The sequence below is a fragment of the Perissodus microlepis genome, chromosome 12 (assembly GCF_051167445.1).
Source record: "Perissodus microlepis isolate ML-2025 ecotype Zambia chromosome 12, ASM5116744v1, whole genome shotgun sequence".
NCBI lineage: Eukaryota > Metazoa > Chordata > Actinopteri > Cichliformes > Cichlidae > Perissodus > Perissodus microlepis.
In genome coordinates this window covers 16,979,761-16,998,552 of record NC_140472.1, presented here as the reverse complement: position 1 = coordinate 16,998,552, position 18,792 = coordinate 16,979,761, and the positions used below count along the sequence as shown (strand labels likewise).

The 18,792-nt window shown below is 41.2% G+C and overlaps 3 protein-coding genes across 3 annotated transcripts in view; all 3 read left to right on the top strand.

The window, feature by feature from the left end:
• Positions 1–1,362: 1,362 nt before the first annotated feature.
• On the top strand, positions 1,363–3,644 carry LOC146376038 (arrestin domain-containing protein 3-like). The gene is made up of 6 exons (XM_084945147.1): positions 1,363–1,621; positions 1,712–1,772; positions 1,860–2,001; positions 2,121–2,213; positions 2,609–2,890; positions 3,387–3,644. Exons 1-6 carry the CDS (start codon positions 1,363–1,365, stop codon positions 3,642–3,644), a joined length of 1,095 nt encoding a protein of 364 aa, XP_084801273.1.
• A 1,412-nt stretch (positions 3,645–5,056) lies between these two features.
• On the top strand, positions 5,057–6,895 carry LOC146376037 (arrestin domain-containing protein 3-like). Its single transcript, XM_084946761.1, has 6 exons — positions 5,057–5,312; positions 5,414–5,474; positions 5,579–5,750; positions 5,868–5,955; positions 6,044–6,300; positions 6,764–6,895. Exons 1-6 carry the CDS (start codon positions 5,057–5,059, stop codon positions 6,893–6,895), a joined length of 966 nt encoding a protein of 321 aa, XP_084802887.1.
• A 6,324-nt stretch (positions 6,896–13,219) lies between these two features.
• LOC146376035 (DNA repair protein XRCC4-like) overlaps positions 13,220–18,792 on the top strand; it is a 52,911-nt gene continuing 47,338 nt past the window's right edge. The window contains exon 1 of the mRNA XM_084945858.1: positions 13,220–13,310. The gene's annotated coding sequence lies outside the window, so the exon portion shown is untranslated. The remainder of the gene's footprint in view (positions 13,311–18,792) is intronic.

Here is an 18,792-nt window from a genome sequence, read left to right as displayed (position 1 = left end):
GCCATTTTTTTTTTTTTTTTTATCATTTCAAACTTTTATTGTTTTTTTAACTTGCTATTGTGTTTTTAACTTGTATTGCTATGTATCGCTTTTATTTATTTATTTCTCTTTATTTTCAAATAGCTGCACAGTTCCTGTGATAAATGCAATGCTGTTTGACTGGTTTGTTTTCCTCCTAAAAGCCTTTCTGAAAAGTAAAGAGTAAAATATTATCCATTCACTGGTTAACAGCATTACAATATCAAGCCTGCAGGTGACATATAATGCACTTTTTTTGTTTTGTTTTTTTGGTATCTTTGAAATAAAGCTTTGTATGATAATAAACTTTTTTAACGAAATAAACGCCTTTGGGGTGGTCTTTGGATTTTAGTAATTTTTTTTATGATATACCACAAAACATGAAGCTGACATAACTAGACATCATTTACTTTGAGTTAATTGCTTTCAGTTTATGGGGCCATCAAAATATTGACTGCAACATTTTTTTCCTGGTATGTTTTAGGTTTTGCCAGTGTTTCCAGATTAATTTTGACTATTAAGACTGTTGAAAATTTCTGGTAAGAGGGGTCATTAACACTAACTTACTTAGAACGTGTTTCCCCAGGAAAAGTTGATACCGTTCATATAATATTATTTCTAAACCTACTGTGAATATTATAGTGTTGTTAGTGATACTTTTACTGTTTTATTTAATAGTAATGTCCTCCAAACAAGAATTTGTTAATCCTTTTTGGGGAACTTCCCCCAAATTTTTGCTATCAAAATATGTGGAAACTTATCTCCCAAGCCTTGGGAATCAGGGGGCGTGAGAACAGCAGCATGCTTTCCCCCCCCAAAGTCCCTTTTGTAAACTCTCTGAAAAACAGGGTCTATTGTTAAGGTTACTTCTCATCACCTCTGCTTAGGATTTCAAAGAGTTTTAACATCATGGCATGTAATCTGCATCAAGTGGAAAATTTACTTTAGGTGTGGCGAAATATATCATGTGATGCAGCCAGCATGTGGCAGTCACACCTACAATAAAAAATAAATAAAGGAAACCAGGTGGTATTTTTTGCTGCCCCAATATGTGGTTGTGAAGAGAGCATGCTGGTTATCCAGAGAGTGTGTGCTTTGACTGTCTCGAATCAGTCATAATGTAATCTCATGTTAAACCCCGTTAAGTTTCCATAGCTGAAAATCTTTTAGTGGCACTGCTTTGGGCGGTTGTATGATACAAGAATAACTGGTTTCACATTATTTGTATACTTGAAAGCAGATGTAACCGGCAGAGAGTGGCTGCGCTGGGCACAACTGGCCTGATTTTTCTCTTGGTTTTTGCAACATATTTTTTTTATCCCACTTTTTGTCATCCATCTGAAAATGACCATTACAAGATTCTCAATCGAATACGATGCCATCAACAGCACAAACACCTTCACGAATGGAGATATCATTAATGGAAGAGTTATTGTGGAGGTGTCTGGTGAAACCAAAATCCAATCGTTGATTTTTAGAGGACAAGGAAGAGCGAAGGTATGCTGGACTGAGAATTACGGAGAGAATGATTACCGCGATTACTGGGCTACTGAGACATATTATGACATCAGACAACATATCTTGAGAGAATCAAGACACGATGGTGATGTATTGAATTAACACAGTTGCTGACATGTGATACACTGTTCCTTGTTTAACAGACTGTTCAAAACAACACCTACTTCTTTTCCAGGCACTGAAGTCATTGAAAAAGGAAGACATGTGTATCCTTTTTCGTTCAGGATTCCCGATGGGTACCTCTTCTTTTCCTCATCTGATGTTTAGATTTATATTCTGCTTCTTCGTGGGTCATTTGAATGTTTTTGTATCGTATTTTACAGAATACTGCCATCAACCTATAAAGGAGCCCGTGGAAAAATTGTTCATAAGGTGAAAGCAGAGCTGACACAATCAATTACAAGAAAAACTAAGGCTCACTTCACTTTTGTGTCCAAGGCAGACATGGGTATTCCTGGACTTCTGGTAAGAAATCATTAATCCTAAAAAAAAAAAGCAACCATATAATTTCATAACTGATAGTGTTCAGGCAGAAGAGATCATTACCTTAAAGCACATTTATAATGTGGGGGTCTGCTTTTTAGGAACCTCAGTATACTCGTAAGGATAAATCTGTTTTGGGCTCTGGAAAGGTTTCAGTAGATGTCCACATTTGGCAAGCTAAATTATCAACCACTGTACACTAGACTTGCAAGGAAGGTAAAGACAAAAAGTTGAAAAGTCTAATAATCGTTTAAGATAGAAAAAAGGTTGCATTTGGCGCCTTTTGTGCCAGGAACATTAAGTCATGTAAGAATAAAACTCTCCAGACTCTTTTGCACCTTATTTTGTGTCATATGCATTTGGAGGAAAATGGCATAATGGCTGTGTTACACTGAGATGGATTTTGTTTTATGTAGTTTCATGTTGTTGCTTTTTTGGGAGGATGACTCTTGATGGTATATGCCCAGATAAGTTGGCCTCTGGATCACCCGACTTTAGTCAACTGCATAAAAGCATCCTGAACTCCTGTAGAGAGATATTATGTAGATGTAAGGAAATGTCTTTCTGTGCTTGGCAGTGATTTATACAGGATAACATTCTGTACTTTACAGGCGAAGCTCTCGTGGTCACAGTTGAAATCAACAACAACTCGAGTCGCACAGTGAAGCCCAAATTCAAATTATATCAGAAACATAGTTTCTTCGCCCAGGGCCACAGGACAGTTTACACACATGCCATCCTTAAGGATAAGGCTGAGGCTGTTGAAGCATCTTCTGGCAGAAAAACTGTGACCAAGGTGATCACCATCCCTAGAGACCTACCCCCCTCCATCTTGAACAGCCACATCATCAACCTGGAGTACATGCTGAAGGTAAACAACTTGTAGAGCTGTCCTTTTGTTTGTGTACTTGAGTACTGTTTAAGTAATATAACTAATGGTAGGAAGCTTGGATGGCTTGTCTTTGTTTTATTTTGGTTGTTTTATTTGGGCTGCTAGTTGGTTAGTGGCACCTCTTTTCTGTCACAGGTAACTGTAACAAATCATTTTTTTGGAAAACTGCTTTTCTTCTTTTTAACGTTCACAAAAGGAAATACAACAAAGGATGTAAGTACTCAAAGGAACTAAAGTACTTCCATATAAAGGAAGAAAAGCACTCATTAAGAGGCAAGAGCAAACACTAATGGGGAAAAAAACAAAGAGTGAGAAAATTGGATTAAAGCACGGGAGCCCTCTAGTGACAAAACAGGGCAACAACAAAGGCCTGCTGATATAAATACTTCCTAATCATGCAAATCAACATCTACATTCACTGAAACAAACAAACAAAGCTAAACAATACTGTTTGTGTGTTATTTTGTTTCCACAGGTCCAAATGAAAATCAAATGTTCCATTGATCCAAAGCTCAAACTTCCTATAGTTATCATGCCTGCGGTTGTGAAACAACCACATGCTCCTGCTGGCATTGGATTTGACACTTTTAGGAACCCAGAAAATCCAGCCTGGGGAACTACACCCCAGCAAACACCACCCCAGTGTGGAGATCTTCCACCTCCCTATGGAGCACATGCGACGTACCCCACTACCACTCTCGATGATGATGGCATTGAGATGTTAACTTTTTGAACTGTGTGGATCAAAGTGTACCTTCTAACAGACCCATAAAGATATATTGTATTTTCAGTGAGGAGCTTGTTTCAACAGCAGGAAAGACCCCATTATTTGAGAGAGTCCTTGGGACCCTCATGGTTCAAAAAGTATTTTGACCAGAGTTACAGTCTTGGAAAATTATGTATGATTAGAAGTGAAACCATTTACCTGTCTGTGGAGAATTCTTCGACATTTCAACTGATCTAATGTAATCTATTGTCTCTGTGTTTAGTCTGTGTAGATTATCTCCCCACTAAAATGCAGTTAGTATTAAAATAAAACCCACAAAACACTTAAAGATTTAAAACTCTTTTACCTGCTCATTTGATGCCAGTTTGGCTCTTTCTCTGTATGTCACTCACTCGCTGATACACACACACACACACACACACACACACACACACACACACACACACACACACACACACACACACACACACAAACACATACACTGAAAATATTCAGTTTTTTCATTTGAGATTCTTGAGTTTAGACATTTAAAATAGATATTCCAAGTCTTCCTGTGATTTAAAGAATATGAGCATTCAATATTAATTCAGATGTGTGCTAGTTTCTTTTGTCATTAGACAGTTTTTCTTATGTACATTTTCAAGATGTTGAGCTAGTTTTCAAGTTCTTCTGTGTGAATTTCAGTTCTGCACTTTGGCTGTCAGGTGAATGATTCAGTGTATTTCAGCACTTTTTAACTAAACTGAGTCACACAAAGTTGTGCTAAAACCTTTAATTATTAATTTTTTAAGTTTTATTGCTTAAACACTGTATATCAAATGCAGTATGACACATTGAACAAGTTGGATTGGTCTCTGTTTTCAGACTTTCACTCTCTAACACTTAATTCAAAACAAAGTTTCCATCTTATGTACCTTTTATGGTTAGAATAAGGTTAAATTAATTTTATTGTGACTCAGTATTCAAACACATTAAAAATCTTTCACCTTTAACGTCATATTAGAACATTAAAAAAACAGTCATTTGATAAAAATCAACACAAAAGTGACATCATGTTGCCCTCAAAAATCTGTTGTTTGAATTTTCTACACCAATTTTTCATCACTTAGCTTGATCATTAAGTAATACAATACGATACCATCACCAGTGACACAGGTAGAGGCTAGAGTTACCTTTGTGAAAGCAACACCTGCAGGCTTGATCACATGATACTGTGTGACGCAGATACAGCTTCTGAAGAAGGTCCACTGCTCCACTGAATACGCCTGCCTTACTGGCATCCTTATTCGTCAAGGAAAGACTCCATCCCAGCGGATCAAGTCAAACCTGCTTGCAGTAAATTGTTGGGATTTAATTTCAACCAAATGAGGATTCTCTCACTTTCACTCCATAAGAAGACTGTTTGATATATACTTCTAATGACCGTCAAGCATCTCTTTGTGGAATTCAACAAGGTGAACGAACAAGGCACCTTCTCACCCGGGGACATCCTCTCTGGAAATGTGATAGTGGTGACCAGCAAGGAAATCAAAGTGCAGTGTTTTTCGGTCAAAGCCAAAGGGAAGGCTAAGGTAACTTGGCATGAAAAAGAAGGAGAGGATATTGTGGCCCACAGCAACAAGAAGAAATACTTTTATTTTGAACACATTATTCTTCAAGATAAAAAGGGAGATGGTTAGTATTGTCCCAGTAAAGTTTCTGAGCTGATAGATATATAATTGCTGTTATAAATACTGACGAACATACAGGTAACATAAAGTGTTTCTTTTTATAAGGTTCGGTAACCATCAGCCCTGGGAGGAATGTGTATTCATTCAACTTTGCAATTCCAGATGTGTATGTGTTCCCCTCTAACATGATCTCTAATAATAAATCTATATTATGTAAACACTTTCTTTCCATATGTTTGAATGAAATCATTTCCCTCTGGGTTCTTTCAGAGACATGCCTTCATCTTATGAAGGGAAATGGGGCAGGATCACATACAGTTTGCGAGCACAGCTTACTCAGTCGATTTGGCTTGTACACAAAACCAAGACTGAGTTTCCTTTTCGGACCAAGTCTGAGTTCCCCTTTGCCTCCAAATCAGAAATGATTATCATTGGACTTCAGGTAAAAGACAAAAAAAACAAAAAACTTTTTTCTTTTTGGATTGAGCTTAACTTCAGCTCTCCTAAATGTGTCATGACTTATTTCATTGCCTTTTTTTAAAAATTATTATTATACTAGGAGCAACAACACGCAACTAGGATTTCATTTTATGGCTCTGGAAAGGTGACTATGAATGTTACCTCAGAAAAAATGGGATTAAAGCAAGGTAAACCGATGTCTCACAGAATATATTTTCCTAAATTGTGTTAACTGAGACATAAATAATGTGGGTTTTTTTTTCTAAACATACACAGGTGAGGCAGTGGGAGTCTCTGTGGAAGTGCTCAATGATTCAGCACATGCAGTAATACCCAAATTCTACCTGTGTGAGAAGCAGACCTTTGTTGCTCAGTCAAAGAGGAAAGTGCACACAAATGACATCCTGTTTGGGACAGGAGAGCCTGTTCCGGCTGAAACCAGTCAGACCACCACCAAAGTTCTTAGTATCCTTCCGCAGCTCCCTCCTACCTTCTTCAACTGCTGCATGATGAAGCTGGAGTACAGACTCAAGGTACAGACTGTGTTTAAAGACATAGTATAATGATATGGCCTTACACCAGGTTACATTACAGAATAATACCGTATTTTAAGATGAAACAGTGTAACACTGAGACAATAAGTCAAATGAGATCTGAGGTTTTTTGGGATACATTTGCACAGCAATAACAGCACCGCACAGTGGCTGCATACTGGGGACAGGAAGTGTGAGAGGGAGGAAAGGGGAGATTTCCTCATGGCTTGTCCACACACTGATGAGACCACATAAAGCATCACATTGCAGTCCAACCTGTTCCATGCCATCCGCTCAAACAGATTTAAGCCAGTGCTTTCAGTAAACACTGGTCCTGTGGTGGAGACACAGAGTGCATTATACAATCTAGTCTACAGAAGAAGTAGATTTTGATTAAAGGCAAAATCAGACACAACTTAAAAAGAATGTAAGTAATCAAAGTATCTTTATTTTATTTGTACAGGTTACCCTTGATGTCCCTCTGTCAAGAGAGCCTGTAATCAAACTCCCTCTGGTCATCCTGCTGGGTTCACCAAAACCACATGAGAAAAAGACGAAAAAGAGATCCATCTGGTTTAGAAAGCTTCCTAGTTAGAAGGATGTGTTAGATCACCAGGAAGTGGCTTGCATGTTCTTTGAAATGAATATCAGGACTGAAAATAAAAACACGAGTTTAAATAAGTGGATGTTTGAACTACCTCAAGTGGGCAACTTCCCAAGTGTCCACTAGGTGGAGATGTGGGCCACATTAGAGAGTAGAAAAAACCCCTCAGTAGTCTCAGGGGCTCAGTTGAGCAAGTTGAGGCTTTTTCACCTTTTTCTCTACAAAAATCTAAATGAGAGAGTGTGTATTCTTCAGCACTGTATCCCACAACCAAAGAAAGTAATGCAGGTATCACTTTACAGCAATAAAAGCACCAAGAAGCCGATCGATCTTACAGATTTTACAACTTAATGCATTTAAAACCACACTCAAATATCAAAAACTCAATACACACCTGTGCCCTTTTATATTCATTACTGATGACCATTGTAACTGAACCTCGACCAGAGGCCAACAGGCTTACAAAATAAACTAAAACATTTTTAGCCAGTGAAATAAGAGTGCCTTTGTTCCATGGTTGTAGTTAAGATTTCCTGGATTTGGGTTTTAATATTTCCTCCTGTCCTACTGAACAGCAGCTGTCAGATCAAGCATCAGCACCAGGAACTACTGCCTCTGGAATTAATCTGATTATTTGCTTAAAGGAAAAATATGACTAGCAAAATCTAAAATAAATGAATAAAAAAAAATAATAATCCCAAGATAGATTTAAACATTTAGATAAAAATAAAAAATGCTTAATTTTAAATCTATTTTATTAACAACTGCAATTATTTTAATGAAAAAACTCATTCTTGGAAAATGAAAACCGTAACTGATCAGTAGGAATTAGAGATTTTTATTTATTTATAGTAAGATAAATTTAGAGGGAAATGTGTCTTTCACTACACACAGCTCCACATTTTTTGATTTTTAATTTTCCGAATTAGGCAGTTAGGTCCATAAGTTTATGAACAAAGCCGGATGTTTATTAAATATACCTCTGTACACCATCACGGGGGATTTTAAATCAAACAATCAAGATCTGACTGAAGTGCAGACTGTAATTCAAGGGTTTTAACAAAGCCCTCGTTTTTTTAGTAACTAGACAGACTGAGATAATATTTAATAATATAAAATAATTAAAAGGATTATTTTTAATACTTGTTTTAAATCCTGTGCAGTCAGTGACAACCTTGACATCCACTGTTAGGCCTTTACTGCTTGTCTGTGAATCTCTCTGCTTTCAGTTTTGTCTTCAATAAATGAAAAGCTGCTTTATTGGGTTGGGATCAGGTGACTGACTTGACCTTTGAAGGATATCCCATTTCTTTGCCTCGATAAGCTCCTGGGTTGCTTTTGCATATGCTCTGGGTCACGAGAGTATAGCCCTGCTACTTTCATCAGCAGTCATATCATCAGTAAACGCTAGCTGGCATTGGCAGCTATACATTCCCACGCCTCCACCGTGTTTGAAGCATGATGTGGTATGCTTTAAGTCATGAGCTGAGCTCCTTTCCTCTTTTCTCTTCCCATCATTCTGGTAGAAGATCATTTCTATTTAATCTGTTTTAGGTTATTTTAGATGTTTTCTGTCTAATCTAGCCTTTCTGTTATTGAGTATAACTAGTGGTGAGTTTTATGCTGTAAACCCTCTGAATTTACATTCATTAAGGTGTCTCTTGATTGTAGACTCTGGCAATGGTACGCCTAGATACTTTAGAGTGCTCTGCATTTTGATAGATGTTGTGAAGGGTTTCTTTGTTTTGTTTTTTACAGCAGCCCTGAAAGGTCAAATGCACTCGAACTTAAGAAAACACCAGCAAATAGTACAATGATGCTGTAGCACACAAAACACAAGGAAAGGGCCAATGAAAAAAAATCTGTGATCATCCACTTAGGTGTTTTCTGTGGATTTGTCCCCTCCTAAAGTTTTTGTTGTCACTCTGATGGGTTTATTTTCAGCCTAATAATGGCCAACTTTACTTTTATTGACATTTCTTAGACCTCATATTGAAAATTATCAAATTTACTATGGCAGTTTAATTTAACTTAAGGCACTAACTGGCCATAAATCCAAATGTCAGGCAATTGTTCAATAACTTTTGAGCCTCTGAAAATGGAAAACGATGCAAATCCCCCAAAACAAAACAAAACAAAAAAGCCTGTAATTCCTGGACAGTTAATGCAATACTTCTGTTACACCACTTGAATTAAATTCTGCACCTCAGTCAGATCTTGATTTTAAAAAGAGTCACAATTCAAAAAATTTGGTAACTGCTGCTTTAAATACTAATCATGTGTTGTATTATCAACATACAGTCTTTGTTAAATAGGCAACAGGCCTCTACACCCATCAAATCAAAAAGAACAAACTTCACATATCTCTGTGCATAATTGTGAAGTACAAAGTACCATTAAATGGACACACATTGTTAAGTACCTAACCACAGTTCTTGTACAGTAGAGTAAGATTCTTCCTGACATAGTTGTATGAAATAATCAGAATTTTGATCTGGTCTAAACTAGTTCTTTAAAACAAACTTTCTCTTATATGAGAAACTGCTTAATTACATAATTCCTTATCTCCAAATCTCCCTCAGTCTTGTGTGGAACATTTACACAGCGCAGCAGCGGCGAGACACAGTGACTCAGAAGGAGCTGAGAATCAGATGGTAGGGCTTTCTCAAGCTCGTCGTTGTCCGTGGACTCGTTTTGCAACAGAGGAAAGTATTTAACAAAGGCACATTCATGATTCTAACAGAACATGTGTTACCCAACCAGCGGTTCTTAAGTGAAACCAGGCCCATGTTCCTGACAGAGACTCAGACATCTTTCCTTGCCTAGGAAGGAACAACATGTTGAGAGCTGAGCATTTTATGGTTGAGATTCATCCTAGAAACATTTGACTATTGCGGGACCACATACAGCACACCCACCTACCCACAGGGAGAGAAAGAGAGGTAGTGGGAGAGAGAGAGCAGTGTCTGGTTCTGACTCAGCACATACAGGGCTTCACGATTTCACAGTCAGCCCACAAAACAGAGGGAAAAAAAATGACAGAAAAGATCTCAGCATTAATAATACAAAAACATGAGCGTGACCTGCACTGATTCTAATGTTCTGGCCTGCCTGCCCACCGCACTGCTATTTATGTAATTGGAAAATTGAAAAAAAATATTTCAACCCACATCTGTTGCAGCTGACTTGTCAGCGTGTGTGACTTGAGTGTGTTAGGAAGTCTATTAACATTTGAGTGGAAACATAAAATGATATATGTCACAAATGGCTTTTAGTATATCAATTATTGTAAGTAACTGTAATACTTTGACAGTACAATGACTATGTGGGCACAGGAAGACTGGCAGCGGTTGACGTATGTCAACGCAAGCTGGAAAGAAGGAGGAAATTACAGGATCTAAACGGTTTACGGTTGAATACAATAGAAATCTGGAGTGTGGTCAAACACAGACAAATCAAGCTAATTCTGCCTCCCCCGCCTGCATGGAGATATCTGCAAAAAGCAGCGACAGTGTAGGCCATGTTCTTCAGTATACCAGCATACAAGCTGTCAGTATGGTTGGGAATGATGAAGTGCAGTGTGTGACAGATTCCTCTAATTCCGGGAACACCTGCATGAAGGCGTCTCTACAGGGCAGCAGTTTGGTTCAGTTTTTTGGCTGCACTCATGGTCTTGGCTGCTCTGTAGCAGAGCCTGCCTGGTAACCAGTCTGGCTCCATGTACAGTGCAGGCTTGTCAGCCAGCCAGCTCTCTCTACACACACACACACACACACAGGCAGACACTCAACACGCGCCGCAGCCTTTCCTGGGTTTTGGAGACAGGGTAGAGGGAGGTGTGGCCTGTGGCACCTCCCACCTCCGTAGCCAGAGCGAGTACCATGACAACCATGTGAGCCTGCCGGCGACTCCCTGTCTTCATCGGCCACGGTTGCCATGGCAACTCCCCATGGGGCTCCCGCAGATCAGCGGGATGGGCGTCCAGTTGACTAACCCTCTCCCAGCTGGGGAACGGCTGAGGGAGTGCGAGAGAGAGAGAGAGAGAGAGAGAGGAGTGAAGAGGAAGGGAGGGTGCATGAATGTGTAGGATGGCACAGCAGCGCCTGGGGAGAGAGGGAGAGAGAGAGAGAGAAAGGAAGGAGAGAGACTTCAGAAGGAGAGACACGGGAGACGGGGAGTCTGACCTGCTCAAGCGGCCTATTTCTGCCTACGTACAGGCTTTTAGCTTGCCAGCAGACAGCAAAGTGTGCAGAAAATCTTACGTAAATACATATTAAATCTGAATATTTCTCAATCTAACCGGTCCCGCTTCTTCGGGAGCAGATTTGATTCAGCGCACACTCATTTCACTAATTGTGCACAAGCTGCTTTACACGATTCAAACTCTAATCGATCCATCAGCAAAGCTTCTGTAGAAATGTGCGTCTCTGCTGCCTTTCTTCCATTTTCCATTCGTGTCAGTGACAAGTACCACTCTTTGGGTTTGGACTGAGTGTAATAGGGCCACAGATGGCTCTGTGTCTCTAGTGTGGTTGGAGAAAGAAATGGCATCACTGGGTCCATTGGCTGGAGACTACTGAGGGGCTTTTTCTACTCTCTAATTGCTCCAAGCTGCGTCCCCTTGAACGGCCAGAGACACACACAGATTTTCATGAGCGAAGGAAGAGGGGGCAACCAAAGCTGAACCTGTTTTTAAAGGAGCGCATGTTCATTAAAGATCACATTTCATTGTTTCTCCTTAGAATGTGCTTTCAGGGCCACAGGAACAAAGAACTGCATTTGTTAAGTGCATTAAAATGAAGTTTTTATTTTGGAAAAGGAGAAAGATAAACTTCCCACTGTAAACATTTTCTGATCTTTTTTTCTGTAAGTGCAGAAAAGTTTGATTTCTTCTTCTTCTTCTTTTCATATAAAATCCTTAACATATTTTAAATGTATAAAAAAGTGACACAAGGCAATTCTGTCAGTGTTACAGAAGGCAAATTGCCAAAACATTCTATACTAATTCAAATAATCTACAGTTTCTCTTATTATTTTTCTCTATTATACGTGCAATAATACTCCTAAAACTAAAACTAGCTCTAAATAAAGTGTGACTATATTGTGCACTTGTAGTGGTAACCTTTGGAATTACAAATTGTTTTTACTGTTCTAAAAAAATCCCTTGACACAAGTTGTTTGATTACACAAAGGATATAAAAACAAAACAAAAACAGTTCATTTCTATTTATGAAACTCAGAGAAGCACCCTCCCCTGCATAGGTGGACATTGCATATCTTGCAGCCGAACACGCTTTCATGTCGCAGTCCCTTGTTGGTGCAGTTCCTGCAGCGGCGCGAGCGCTCCGACATGCGCTCTAGGCGATGTCCATACTCTATGGGTGAATCTGCGTGTCTCTTGCGTGCTGCCCGCTCCATGCCCCTCGCCCCTTGGTAGTCTCCAATCAGCTGCTGTGCCAGGCGAACGCGGAAGTGACGTTGGGTGAACTGCTTGCCGTTGAAGCCCGCTGGTGGCGCGCCCCCCCGGCTCTCCCTCAGGATGATGTATGCATTGACGATGCACAGGTTGACATAGAACCACAGGAAGTAGCGCCACCACTTCTTGCACGGCCTGCCAACCTGGTAGCACTCCCTCAGCTGGTCACACAGGTCCACGCCCCTCATGTTCTCCTGGTACAAGAGCAAGGGCAGAGGTCGGGGCACGCCAAAAGACAAACCTGAGCTGTCTATGCTGTCATTCTCACCATATCTGTCTGCCTCGTGCTGCTGCCGGCCTGGACTGATGCCCACGATTCCTGGAGCGGAGTTGGTGGACAGGCAGCTGACCACCTTGGCGTCCCTTGTCACAGTAGCAACCAGGTTGCCACGCTGGCATTGGTAGAACTCGCCCTGGGACAGCTTTCCGACGTTTCGTGGGCGGAGGACCTCTGGGTAACCTTTGCGCCCGGGCTGAGTGGGCCCACAGGCATACTGTCCGTCTCTCAGCAGCCTCTGGAGGAGGGGCACAGAGGTGAAGAAGCTGTCCATGAAGAGATGGTGGTACTGACCCTCCAGGCCGCGCACTAAAGAGGTTACCACTCTGTAACCGAGGCAGGCTGCTGCCTCGTCTTCACTGGGCCGGCCTACGTAGATCTTGGCTCGATGACAGTAGCCTGAGCGAGAGTCACACAGCATCCACACTGTCAGCCCCTTCCTGAGGGGCTTGGAGGACATGTACTGGGTGGGGGAGAAACGTCCCTTGGTGACAATGGCACACTTGTCTATGGTCAAACAACGATTGGGCACGTACGCGTCCCACATGGTGTTCTCCACCACATCAAGGAGAGGCCTGATTTTGAAGAGGCCATCATATCCACGCTCCCCACGCACGGGCTCTGACTCACGGTCGCACAGCTGGAGATACTGGGTGAGTTTCTCAAAGCGCCTCGCCGTCATTGTCTTTTTAAAGCCCGCATTGCCGATGAAAATATCACTGGCCCAGTACATGCCGGTGTCTGGAAGCTGATTGATGCCCATAAGAATATTCAGCCCCACATAAGCTTTCATCTCCCTAACATCAGTTGGGTGCCAGTGGGGGTCTGATTTTCCGCTCCTCCTTTGCCGATAGAGGGCGTAATTGTTTGTTTGTTCTACCATGTGTTCAAAAAGAGAATCTGGGAAGAGTATCCGGAAATAGTCACGGGTGTCAGCATCGTCCCCCAGCGAGTGCTGAGGGCCACTGACAGCGGAGAAGGGCTCGATTGAAATTACCTGGTCAGGCTCGCCCCAGAAGTCGGGAGAAGTGCAGTCTTCATCCAAATCATCTTCAAAGCTGAAAAAACTCCTGCGCTCCTCCTCCTCCTCCAAATCGGAGAAATCAATATCCGAATCGTTCGAGGTGGTGTCAGAGCAGTTAGTGGAGGTAGAATAATAGCAGTCCTCTGCATACTCCTCCTCGTCGTGCTTGAGCCCATTGCTGCCTGTGACTAAAATTATGTTGCAGCCTCCTCCTGCGATGAAGCTGGCCGCGTCTGCAGTCTCCGCCGCCGCGGCTGCTGCTGTGCTCGTGAATCCATTCTCCCCCTCGCCGCCGCCGTCCTCCTCTTCCTCTTCCTCCCGCAGTTCGTCTTCCTCGTCCGAGTCTGGCTTTCTGTACGGAATCTCAAACCACTTCACATCGGCCGAAAGGTTAAGCGGAGAGTCTTGGCTGTCGCACGCCGCTGTACTTTCTGTGTCCGCGCTAGTTTCCAAAATAGTAAAAAGCTCTCTCCCTTTTCTTGCCGTCGCCATGTCGGGGTATTAAAGTGCCCCTGCATGAGTCTTTTTATGTAGATTTTTTCACCGTGGAAAAATATTCGCGCAAACCGGCCATCCGAAATGAACTGATGTGCACTTAACAGCAGCCTCTTCCCTCAAAAAAACTTGCCAGCGGTGGACCTATGCGGCGTCTATAAGCTTGATTCTCATTGTTTCCGCTCCTGGTTTTTCTGGGCTTTGTAGCGCAGTGTGGCCGCAGACGTCAGAAGCTGCATGCATGTCCTGCTTTGTAGGGCGTTTTGCGACTGCAGCTGGTGGGGTTGCTAGTTCGCTAGGCTGGCAGATGGCCGCTTGCTGTTCTAATGCCCGCTGGCATTCCCCACCATCAATAAGCCGGATACCCATTTCTGAGGCCGCGGAGATAACAGAAACCACTGCTTTAAAAAACAAAAACAACAACAACATCAAAATCACATGCTGTCAATCAGCTGCCACACCAAACAGCTGTAAAACATTGTGGATCCTGCAAACAGATTACAAACTCTGAATTTCCCCCCAAACATCTCTGCCTTTGTTTTTTCACAAGTTTATTAAGTTTAGTTTTTTTCCTTAATGTTTGCAACTGTGACAACTAAATGCATAAAAAAACCACACACAGCAGTTTTAAAGTGCAGGACTTCTTATCCATCCCCATGTCAAACAGACACCACAATGAACTCGGGCAGAGAAGCAGTTTGTTCATTCATAAACATGCTTCTTCCCTCTGACAGGTTCTTACATGAATCTGAAGCCCTATAGGCTATTGTGGAATTAGGGACCTCCCTCTATTTTATGAATGTGGGCAGATACTCTTGTGTTTTACTCTCAGACTGAGGTTGGAGATCTTTGCTTGATGAGATTGATTCCCCCTGCAGGTAGTGGCTGCAAACCCGTGAGATGCTGGCCCTTTTATTTTCCTTTAACTGTGCCATTTCAATTAGGATTTCCCATGTTTACACATTATACACTCATGACTCTACCAAGCACTTTCTAAGAGCCTGTGACATTTGCCAGTATAAGTTAACTCTTCAGTCCCATTATGAACAGATCAGTGCAACAGCTGAGCTCTAGTCGTGAACTGCAGCTATACTTGCAGTTATTATTATCAGAATAAACAACCCTTTTATGATTACTGTTGTTGTTTATGTTTTACGGGGTTTTCCTTCATCAGTGTAACACTTGGAAGCTCAAAATGGCCATTGTAATATGTGATCTAGGGTTAAACAAGGATGCTTTTGACATTTCTGTATGCTACTCTGCATTAAATAAAGTATTCGCTACATTGTACTAGTTATATAGTTATATTAATTACACATAAACAGCATATTACTGAGGGTCACTTTCCCACAACAGACAGCAGAAAATGTAAAATAAGACCTTTGGCTTTGACTTGAAATAATAAAACTTGTTTCTTTTTCATTTGACTGAGGACTGGTTAAATCCTTTCTTTTTGTTAGGGTGGGGGAGGGTGTGGGCTGCAGGAAGGGTCCTTCCCAAATTCTTTTAGCTGTGGCCTGAGTCTACATGGCTGGCTGAGCACTGGGTTGCTGCCCCTGGGCCCTGCAGCAGAGGCACGATTTATGCGTCCTTCCTCACTAGCTTATTGCACATATTCTTGTTGTCTCAGTGGTATCATATTGCCTCTCTGAGCTAGAGGCCTGCTGTTTTTATCTGCAGAGAAGGAACTGAATGCCATACGAACAGTGCACACTGGGAACCAGTATTGTGGAAAACAGTGGAAAATGAGGGAGGCTGTGGACCTTCGATATCCAGCCCAAAAATAGAAGTAGAGAGGGGGGAAAAAATGGCTCACTCCAGCGTTTCCAGGCCCCTGGAGCAGAGTACTGCAGCAGACCCCTCAGAGACTCCTGCGGTGGGGTGGAGAGACGTCAACCAATGGGGGTGCAGGCGTTCTGTGTGTGTGTGTATGCGCGTGTGTGCCTGTGCGGCAAACTCAGCTCCTCCACTGCTCAGATCCATTTCCTGTGGATGAGTTCAGAGATGGTTTTTGAGTGTGTGTGTCTGTGTGTGTGCATGCATCTGGTTGCATGTGAGCAAATGGTGCAACCACTGCAGCTCCCGCTTTAGACAGGCGGACTTTTTTCTCTGTCATTTTGGTATAGTGTCTGCTTTGCTTATGTGTATGTAATGCTTGTCACTGAGGGGCTTGTTAATCACACATCTCCTTGCACTGCCAGAAGCACCCTCAGTCTCAGCTGATGTGATTAGAATTACGAAAGCAAATCATAAACAGTGGATTTTTTAGTAAGCAGACCATCAGATGATTTGATGAGCTGATGTTTGACATAAGTGGGGAAACTGATGAGCTGTAGTGCTATTAATGTAAGCTAAGCTGTCTTTTTAGGACAGCTGTGCTATATTATGGACTCTTTACTAAAGTGTTGCTACATAATGAAATGGTTTTTAGTGTTTTGCTGAACCTTTAGATGACCCAGTTACCTGCCCAAACGCTCCATGATGTGTAATTTTGACCTTGAGAAATATTCACCTGATTGTCCCCTCCCTTTAGGCAAAGGGAAAACACTGCCCTCTTGTGTTGGATGGAGAGCAGTGATCACATGAGCAGTCTGACAAAGTTAAAGTCTTTAAAATAATAATAATAATAATAATTTCACCATCAAATGTTAATTTTATTATATTTATCTTATTATGGCCGAGCAAATCTTTGCAGTGAAGCACACAGAGGCTTTATTTTGGTCTAGTCAGAGTGCAGTAATGTGAAAAATCCAGTGTGCTTTGAGCCCAACAGTCTTCACGTGACTTTCCTCTTAGATATACTTGCATTGATACTTAATCTCAGAATGAATATAGCAATTATAATGAGGAGTAATTAAATTATGACAGTGAAAAACTGGCACACTGCTCTATAACAGATACGTTGTTGTGCATATACAAAAATATCAATGCAAAAAAACAAAAAAACCCCCAATAACATGTTATCTTGCTCTTCAAAACAGATGAAAAAATCTCCAAGTTGGGCAACAGGTTATTTTACAAAGTAGTTAAAGCTACTGGAGAACTTTATATGCTTTGGCCACTAGATGGAGGAAACAGACAGAATACTGAGGGAAATGAAACAAACGTAATTATACTCAGCATCATGTTTTATGCTCTCTTTGTGTGCAAAGCTCTCTTAACAGACCAGTGGAATAAGAAGTCTCTGTGTATTACTCACCTAAGTTCTCACTTGGCTCTTAGTGCATACACCATGTGTTCCTCATTATGCCTTTTGTACTTGAGTAGGACTCACAGACCTCATCACTGAGGCCTTGGCTCTGCTTTTTGCACAGTTAGCGCTCCTGCAAGTTCAGGTCTTAGGAAAAAAAAAAATCTGTGTCTTACTTATTCCTTAAATTCATTCGTTTACTCCCATAATTCATTCTTTGTGTGTTATGGTCACCATTTTACTGACCTTCATTTTAAAAGGGGAACCACAGTCTGTTCTGTAGGAAGGTGAGACAATTTAGCCAAGCTTAATTTCCTGATGACTGCAAATGTAAAATGTTTTACATACCAGACCCTACTTCTATATGAGTCAATCTTCTCTGTATCATGGATGGACGCACAGTTAAATATCAGACACCACTGTTAAGCACATCTTTATTGGGTTTATACCAACTTTTTAGTTTAGGCAGCTGCTCATAAGTATAGGCCAACCCACAAAAATCAGGGCTGCACACAGCTGGTCAGAAGAAAGAACAGGCAGGATAAAACAGACGTGGGCAATTAATGTTCCCAAGGGGCCACACAAGAAACTGGGACTGTTGTGGATGGCCATACTAACTAGCTTTTGAATAAATTAAAAGAATATTGAGCAGAACTGAGTTCAGCTTATTAGTGCAGAACCTCGACAGCAGCCTCAGGTTCTCATTTAGGCCTTTGGAAAAATTAACCGCCCATACCTGGTATAAAGGATAGACTTCCAGCTTTCATGTTTCACAAATGAAAATGCCATGAACCTGCATTCTTTTTTATGGCCAGCAGTGGACTACTACTCTGGCTGCACAAAGACTTCCAGTTGTATAGTAATTTGGTTCTTGATTTTCTTGCTCTGTGACCTCATTAAATGTCTCCCCTGATGACTTAATCAGTTTAGACACTAGTTTCAGGTCATAACTGTCATATTGCGTACTTGAAGTTCTTTTAATAAGTTTTGGTCATTCACAAATCTATTATTTGTACCTAATATTCAGAAGGAATAATGAGGTGTGAGGTTTTCATCCTGTTCATGGAACACTGGACCAGCTCTTTATCTTGTTCGTGTGTATGGATGTTTGCCCAAAGTGTGAGAGTCCGGGGTGACTCTAGTTCAGGAAGTAGATCAGGTCATTTACTAATCAGTAGGCTGGTGGTTCGATCTCTGACTGCTCCACTTTGCATGCCAGTGTATCCTTAAGCAAGATACCCAACCCCAAGTTGCTCTCTGATGTGTCCATCAGAGTGTAAATATGTGTGAATGTTAGATAGAAAGCAGAGTTTGAAGGTACTAACTCTCATTATCACACGCATTCATACAAGCACTTTTTTCAATGTTTGAACTCAAGAATGCATGAATGTGTACAAATGGGTTAATGAGGCGTGTTGTATAAATC